At 42.2% G+C, this 8,542-nt stretch overlaps 1 protein-coding gene across 1 annotated transcript in view; it reads right to left on the bottom strand.

Annotated features, from left to right (window-relative positions):
• LOC311248605 (netrin receptor DCC-like) overlaps positions 1 to 4,080 on the bottom strand; it is a gene marked incomplete at both ends in the record, with an annotated part of 40,187 nt that extends 36,107 nt beyond the window's left edge. Inside the window, one exon of the mRNA XM_084339461.1 lies at positions 3,985 to 4,080. Coding sequence (XP_084195587.1) covers positions 3,985 to 4,080 — 96 coding nt within the window. The remainder of the gene's footprint in view (positions 1 to 3,984) is intronic.
• Positions 4,081 to 8,542: the final 4,462 nt, after the last annotated feature.

Here is an 8,542-nt window from a genome sequence, read left to right on the forward strand (position 1 = left end):
ACACATATATAGTGTAGGTATATAGGTCACAGATAAACAGACTTTGTGAGAAATGAAGCTACATGCTCTTTGTACTTCAGATGCTACAGACGGGTGATTGGGCTTGGCGGGACTTCCTCTGACGTGATGCACGATGGAATCTATTCTATTCTATCTATTCTATACAAATAAAAATAATTATCAGATTCAGGGGAGGCTTTTAATGTTTTTTAACCCTTTCACTACCACACTACAGAAGGTTAACAGCCGTCTGCAGTGTGGTAGTGAAAGGGTTAACCTGCTGTAGTGTGGTAGTGAAATAGTTAACCTTCTGTAGTGTGGTAGTGAAAGGGTTAACCCTTTGTTGTGTGTCAGTGAAAGGGTTAACCTTCTGTATTGTCGCAGTGAAAGGGTTAACCATTTGGTAGTGTGGTAGTGAAAGGGTTAATATAGGGTTTAATACCCCTCTCTCCCTCTACCTCTCTCTTTCTCTCTTTTTCCCACCCTCTCTCCCTCTCTTTCCCTCCCTCTCTCTGTGTCTCTCTCATCAATCTATCTTTATATATCTCTCTCTCCCTCTCTCTCTGTCTCACAGCAGTCTCTCTTTCTCTCTCTCTCTCTCTCTCTCTCCCTCTATCTCTCCATCAACATTTCTCTCTCATCAATCTTTCTTTCTCTGTCGCTCACACATCAATCTTCCCCTCTCCCTCATCAATCTATTTATCACTCTATATCTAGCTGTCTCTCTCTCCCCCTCCCTGCCTCTCTCCCTCTTTCTCTCCCCCTCCTCTCTCCTCCCTCCCTCTCTCCCCATCTCTCTTTCTGGATCAGTAGTACAGGGCTAAACAGGACTATGTTGGTTCACCATACAGTCCTGGATCAGTAGTACAGGGCTAAACAGGACTATGTTGGTTCACCTCACAGTCCTGGATCAGTAGTACAGTGGGTGGCACGGTGCTGTAGTGGTTAACACTGTCTCCCCCTAGTGGCACGGTGCTGTAGTGGTTAACACTGCCGCCTCACAGCTAGAAGGTCCAGGGTTCGATCCCCGCTTGGGGTCCAGGTTTCCGCGTTGCCCGGTAACCCAGGTGGGGTATCTCCCGGGCCTTTCTGTGTGGAGTTTGCATGTTCTCCCCCCGTGCTCGCAAGGGTTTCCCCCCCGATAAGATAAACCCAATTGAAAAACATGCACAACAGATCGCTAACGCTGTCGCGTTCCCTGACGAAGACGGACAGGAGCACTTGGATTGGTCCCCGGGGCGGGAACAACGGGATGGGTCAAGTGCATCGGCGACCCAACAAAAATAGCATGTGCGTGTGTTCCACTCCATGCCGAATAAAGACTTCTTCAAAGTCCAGTTATTATTATTAAAGTCCATTACATGTCTATAGTTGGTTTATCTGGTCCTGGATCAGTAGTGCAGGCTAAACAGGGCTAGACTGCCTTCCACATCCTTACCATGCATTGGTTTTTTTACAGAGAGAATCACATCCAGCACAGAGTCAGAATAACATCTCATCAGTTAAAACAATGCTGTCATGTTTTTTGAGTGACATGCATGTATATACATTATGCATCAGTCACTGTGGTGCTCTGCTGCTCTCATGTTTATTAATGTGGGATCGTGTCTGGGGTGCTGCCACCACCCCCTCCTTCCCCCCAACTACAACACAGAGTTCCCCGTGAGCAGGAGAAGATGTAGGAGTTCAAACTTGGAAATGTTCACTTTTTACAAGGCTGTGAACGAGTAGCTAGAGGGCTAGTGAGGACGGTGTAGCGAAATATATAACGTTATTTCAGTACCAGTAGTACAGTTATCACAATTTGATAATCTCCTTACTGTATAGTTGCCATGATTCGATAATCAGATTACAGTTACCCAGATTTGTTAATCCGATTACTGTATAGTTACCATGATTTGATATTCAGATTACAGTTACCATGATTTGTTAATCAGATTACAGTGAGACTGATTTGATAATCAGATTACATTATAGTTACCTTGGTTTGATAATCAGATTACAGTTACCATGATTTGATAATCAGATTGCATTATAGTTACCTTGGTTTGATAATCAGATTACAGTTACCATGATTTGATAATCAGATTGCATTATAGTTACCTTGGTTTGATAATCAGATTACAGTTACCATGATTTGATAATCAGATTACATTATAGTTACCTTGGTTTGATAATCAGATTACAGTTACCATGATTTGATAATCAGATTGCATTATAGTTACCTTGGTTTGATAATCAGATTACAGTTACCATGATTTGATAATCAGATTGCATTATAGTTACCTTGGTTTGATAATCAGATTACAGTTACCATGATTTGATAATCAGATTGCATTATAGTTACCTTGGTTTGATAATCAGATTACAGTTACCATGATTTGATAATCAGATTGCATTATAGTTACCTTGGTTTGATAATCAGATTACAGTTACCATGATTTGATAATCAGATTGCATTATAGTTACCTTGGTTTGATAATCAGATTACAGTTACCATGATTTGATAATCAGATTGCATTATAGTTACCTTGGTTTGATAATCAGATTACAGTTACCATGATTTGATAATCAGATTACATTATAGTTACCTTGGTTTGATAATCAGATTACAGTTACCATGATTTGATAATCAGATTGCATTATAGTTACCTTGGTTTGATAATCAGATTACAGTTACCATGATTTGATAATCAGATTACATTATAGTTACCTTGGTTTGATAATCAGATTACAGTTACCATGATTTGATAATCAGATTGCATTATAGTTACCTTGGTTTGATAATCAGATTACAGTTACCATGATTTGATAATCAGATTACATTATAGTTACCTTGGTTTGATAATCAGATTACAGACCAGTTACCTGGATGTGATAATCGGATTACTGTATAGTTACCATGATTTGATAATCAGATTACTGTAATCCTGCTGTGGCCCAAACCGATACTATCACAATACTCTCACATCCGTCACACGCGGCAACGGCTTGATCATGGCTTTACGCCGTGTCACATTTTCAGCAGAAGACACACAGGATGCTGTCATGTTTTGTATAATATTGTTTACCTTTGGAGTTTTTGATTATTGTGTTTTTATCTGAGATCCTGGCAACAGGCCACGTCTCTCTTATCCAGGATGACACAGTGTCCCGTCCCCCTGCACACGTGATGTCAGAGCAGCAGCAGCTGTGTTTACCCCCCTGGGACGCATCCACACCCTCACTGTGAACAGGGCCTCTCACTTTTAACCCTTTCACTGCCACACTACAGACGGTTAACCCTTTACTATCAAACCATCTGTAGTGTGATAGTAAAGGGTTAACCTTCTGTTGTGTGGCAGTGAAAGGGTTAACCGTTTGGTGGTGCGGCAGTGAAAAAGCAAAAGGAGTGGACTAGCAAGCGGCGTGAGCGCTCGTACTGTATTGTATCATTGAGTTTAGTTTAGTTCGGAGCGTGTCTGTACAATACAAAACTCACAGCACTGTAAATCATTTCACTGAGTTTTTTTGTATACCTCTCGAGTAACAGACAAATTAATTAAATTAAGTCAATGGCCCGACAGCAGTAATCGCCAGCTTTAATCGAGCTGAATTGTGCCCACGGGCCGTCGGATGGATATAATCACCGGTGTAACTCGAGCGCCACCTACTGGTTGAATATACCGTTAACCTGGCAGTGACACGGCGGCCACTAAGAGCTGCATCTGTACATGTAGCTCTACTTCCAGTGTGGCAAGTATCTTCCTCTCTGACTTGAACTCGTCATAAAGCGTTGATGCTTGTCATCAGAGAGAGACACACACACACACACACGCACACGCACGCACACGCATGCACATACACACACACACACACACACACACACACACACACACACACACACACACACACACACACACACACACACACACACACACACACACACACACACACACACACACACACACACACACACACACACACACACAGAGGTCACGGTACCTGTGAGGGAGCGTGTGACGGCGCTCTCGTACAGCGGCACCCCCTCTCCGGCGTTGTTGAAGGCCTTCAGGGAGATGACGTAGTGGGAGCTGGGTTCTAGAGGAGGAAGACAGACACAAGACACCAGGGCTGTCACTAAATCTAATTCGAAATTTGTTGCAGAATTGTAGACAAGTTTCAAATTCAAATTTCAGTGTAAAAAAAGAAAAACGAAACCTAAAAAAAGTCTAAGCTATTATCAACGTTTTGGCTACTTTTTTTTACCATGGTATGTTTGGTATCATTCTTTTCAGCACAGTCTCACCTATATGACCTGACCGTATAATATAATATTATAATAATAATACAAAAAGTTATAATCAAATTTGAATTTCTCCCTTCAAGTTCGAATCTCGTGTTTTTATCGAAATTCGAAAAGAATGTGACAGCCCTACAAGACACTGAGCTGGGTTCTAGAAGAGGAGATACACTGAGCTGGGTTCTAGAAGAGGACAGACACTGAGCTGGGTTCTAGAAGAGGACAGACACTGAGCTGGGTTCTAGAAGAGGAGAGTGTAAAAAAAGAAAAACGAAACCTAAAAAAAGTCTAAGCTATTATCAACGTTTTTTACCATGGTATGTTTGGTATCATTCTTTTCAGCACAGTCTCACCTATATGACCTGACCGTATAATATAATATTATAATAATAATACAAAAAGTTATAATCAAATTTGAATTTCTCCCTTCAAGTTCGAATCTCGTGTTTTTATCGAAATTCGAAAAGAATGTGACAGCCCTACAAGACACTGAGCTGGGTTCTAGAAGAGGAGATACACTGAGCTGGGTTCTAGAAGAGGACAGACACTGAGCTGGGTTCTAGAAGAGGACAGACACTGAGCTGGGTTCTAGAAGAGGAGAGTGTAAAAAAAGAAAAACGAAACCTAAAAAAAGTCTAAGCTATTATCAACGTTTTGGCTACTTTTTTTTACCATGGTATGTTTGGTATCATTCTTTTCAGCACAGTCTCACCTATATGACCTGACCGTATAATATAATATTATAATAATAATACAAAAAGTTATAATCAAATTTGAATTTCTCCCTTCAAGTTCGAATCTCGTGTTTTTATCGAAATTCGAAAAGAATGTGACAGCCCTACAAGACACTGAGCTGGGTTCTAGAAGAGGAGATACACTGAGCTGGGTTCTAGAAGAGGAGATACACTGAGCTGGGTTCTAGAAGAGGACAGACACTGAGCTGGGTTCTAGAAGAGGACAGACACTGAGCTGGGTTCTAGAAGAGGAGATACACTGAGCTGGGTTCTAGAAGAGGACAGGACACTGAGCTGGGTTCTAGAAGAGGACAGACACTGAGCTGGGTTCTAGAAGAGGACAGGACACTGAGCTGGGTTCTAGAAGAGGACAGACACTGAGCTGGGTTCTAGAAGAGGACAGACACTGAGCTGGGTTCTAGAAGAGGACAGGACACTGAGCTGGGTTCTAGAAGAGGAGAGACACTGAGCTGGGTTCTAGAAGAGGACAGACACTGAGCTGGGTTCTAGAAGAGGACAGACACTGAGCTGGGTTCTAGAAGAGGACAGGACACTGAGCTGGGTTCTAGAAGAGGACAGGACACTGAGCTGGGTTCTAGAAGAGGACAGGACACTGAGCTGGGTTCTAGAAGAGGAGAGACACTGAGCTGGGTTCTAGAAGAGGACAGACACTGAGCTGGGTTCTAGAAGAGGACAGACACTGCGCTGGGAAACTACAGACACAAGGACATACAGTAACAATCCTACGGTTCTGTTGTGAGGAGGACATGTGATTGAACTGCCCTAGGCCGTGGACATATTGGATTTCCTAATTTGGGTGCCGATCCCCTTTAACATCGTTTGTGGAGAAGAGGTGCACTTATAACTCCAATAGGAAACTACTCAACTGTACTACGGTTTAATTTATCCTCTTTAATCTATCAAAATCTCTTACTGTGTAATATAATTTGGGCTAGCCCGTATCTCGTATCTCTCATCGTATCTACAGTCTATTCGTGGACTCCGGGGATTCCTTTGTAAGAACTGCCACTAAGGCACTAACTCTACATACAGTATCTAGCTCCGACTAAGCTTTTATTTAAATATCTGCACGTATTAACAATCTAGTGTTCATGTACAAAGTACTCTGTCACCCATAATCACAACCTCTCTTTTTTCCAACGGCACTTTGAGCACTTACCTCGCATTTTCATTCATATCCACAAGAAGGAGGAATAATTTACACATCCCTTTCTGAAGAACGTGTGTTGTATATCAAGGTGTCCTGTACGGAAGCGTATTGCTGCCACCCCAGAAACAGACAAAAAAGATCAGTATCACGTTATAACGTGACAACTTCTTGTTTTAACATAAAACGTTTCACGTTATAACGTGACAACTTCTTGTTTTAACATAAAACGTATCACGTTATAAGTAACGTGGTGAGTTGGTCTCAGGCGGAGGTGGTCCTAGCCCCACACTCATCCTAACGAGGAGCATGAGGATAGAACACAGACACCGTGCGTAAAACAGGGGCGCAGCTCCCTAAAACGCACAGGTGGGACATGTGAGTAAACCGTGCGTAAAAAAAACCACAGTTTACATCACACATCCCAGCCATTTACAATAACAGCGGGATGCCGGTGAGGTCCCAGCACTAAGGGCCGCGTGAGAGACAGAGCTCTCAGTCCTGTCCATCAGATAGAACCTGCATGACAAAAGGACCCGGGGAGGACCACAAAGCCGCGGCTCAAATGTCCTCCACGAGACCCCTCTAAGCAGGGCAGAAGAGGCCGCCACACCACGAGTGGAATGCACTCTGTTACCCGCGGGGGGAACCTGTCCAGCCAAGGTGTAACAAAGGGCAATGCCCTCGCACAACCAATGTGACAGGCATTGTTTTGACAGCGCTTTACCGTTGTTAGGGCCAAACAGTTGACTGGTAGCCTTGAGGTCTCTTGTGCGCTCAAGACATATTGCAAGCGCACACGAATATAGGATACAACAGGTAACGGCTCCGTGCAACATTTTATGTTAAAACAAGAAGTTACCACGTTATACCGTGATACTGATCTTTTTTTTCTGTTTCTGGAACAGCACACACTATCTAACTGAAACATGCTGAACATTATCTGTATTCAAAAGAACGTTCAAAGAAAGCCTTCATTTAACCCAAACCCATACTTCTAGATTAAGTATGATTGATATGATGAATTGGTCCCACCGTTACTGTTGTTATCTTATCATATCACTATAGTTATAGTTTGTTATTATATATTGTATTATGTCCTACATATGCGTCTGTGTTATACATGTATGTCTGCATGTGTATATACTGTACATGTGAGTTTGTGAGTTCATGTGTACAGATTTATGTATCGGAATGTTTCTTTAGCGTAAGTATGATATATTATTAAGCTACTGTGTTTCTTGAGGGGGAGGGGATTCACTATTCTGTGACTGTATTAAATGTATTATTATTAAATGTGTTATACAGTATATAGGCCTGTAAGCAGCTTGGGGAAGGTAACTTCCAACATGTCAAACCCCCTTTCCTGACAAGTCCCTATCAAAGGTTGTTTCATGTATTTATTTAAGCAGGTCTCTCTGTATTCAGTCGTTTACAGCGACTGAAGGAGATGAAGAACATCTGTGTAATCCTGTAAAATATAATCTGTTCTCATGGCGCTTCTAACACTAATAATCCCCAGGAGAGGGAGAGAGAGAGAGAAAGAGAGATCCTGATTTCCTCACTTGCATTACATCAACTGAGCTCTATAAAACTGTCGTGAAATGTAAACTCCTCCACTTCCTGTATTGACCTGCATTTTTCGAAAGTGTTTCAAATCATGTCCTAAAGATTTTATGTACTGACCAACTATAGGCTGATATCCAACATTCCACTCCAACCTACCATTAGCAAGATACTTGAATTGAATTTTTTCTCAGCCCAAATAAACTCCAAGAAAACAACACCATGGAGGCATTTCATGGCATCAGGCTTCCAGTCCATTTTAAGGTCCCCCTCCTTATATACAAAGCACTAAATGGAACAGGTCAAAGCTACATTGCCAATTCACTGAGCATGATTTACATTTAGTGAATAAAGGGATTCTGATTTAGATTCAGATTCAATGAACTGCGGTTATGCAGCTTTTATCCAAAGCACTTTACAACTTAAGCCTCACATTCACCAATGAAGTGAAACATTCACACACCGACGGCGGGAGCAGTTACTGTAGTTAGTGTCTTGCTCAAGGACAGTTTGACGTGCTGCCGGGAGGAGCGGGAATCTAACCGAGAACCTTCCAATTACCAGACGGTTGCTCTACCTCCTGAGCCACTGTCGATATACGACATATAAGATCACAGGTCATATTTGACGCGCCGCAAAAGTACACAATGTGTTTATAAAACCCTCCGTATGAATGGTTAGCATGGTTAGCATGTTGCTCTGTAAAGCTTCAGCACCAACTACTGCAGAGACTAGCCTGAGTATATACTGCTAGAAACCCAATGCAGAAGGAAAGAGAGGAGAGAGTAACGT

The sequence above is a fragment of the Notolepis coatsorum genome (genome assembly GCF_963971535.1).
Source record: "Notolepis coatsorum genome assembly, contig: SCAFFOLD_1467, whole genome shotgun sequence".
Taxonomy (NCBI): Eukaryota; Metazoa; Chordata; class Actinopteri; order Aulopiformes; family Paralepididae; genus Notolepis; species Notolepis coatsorum.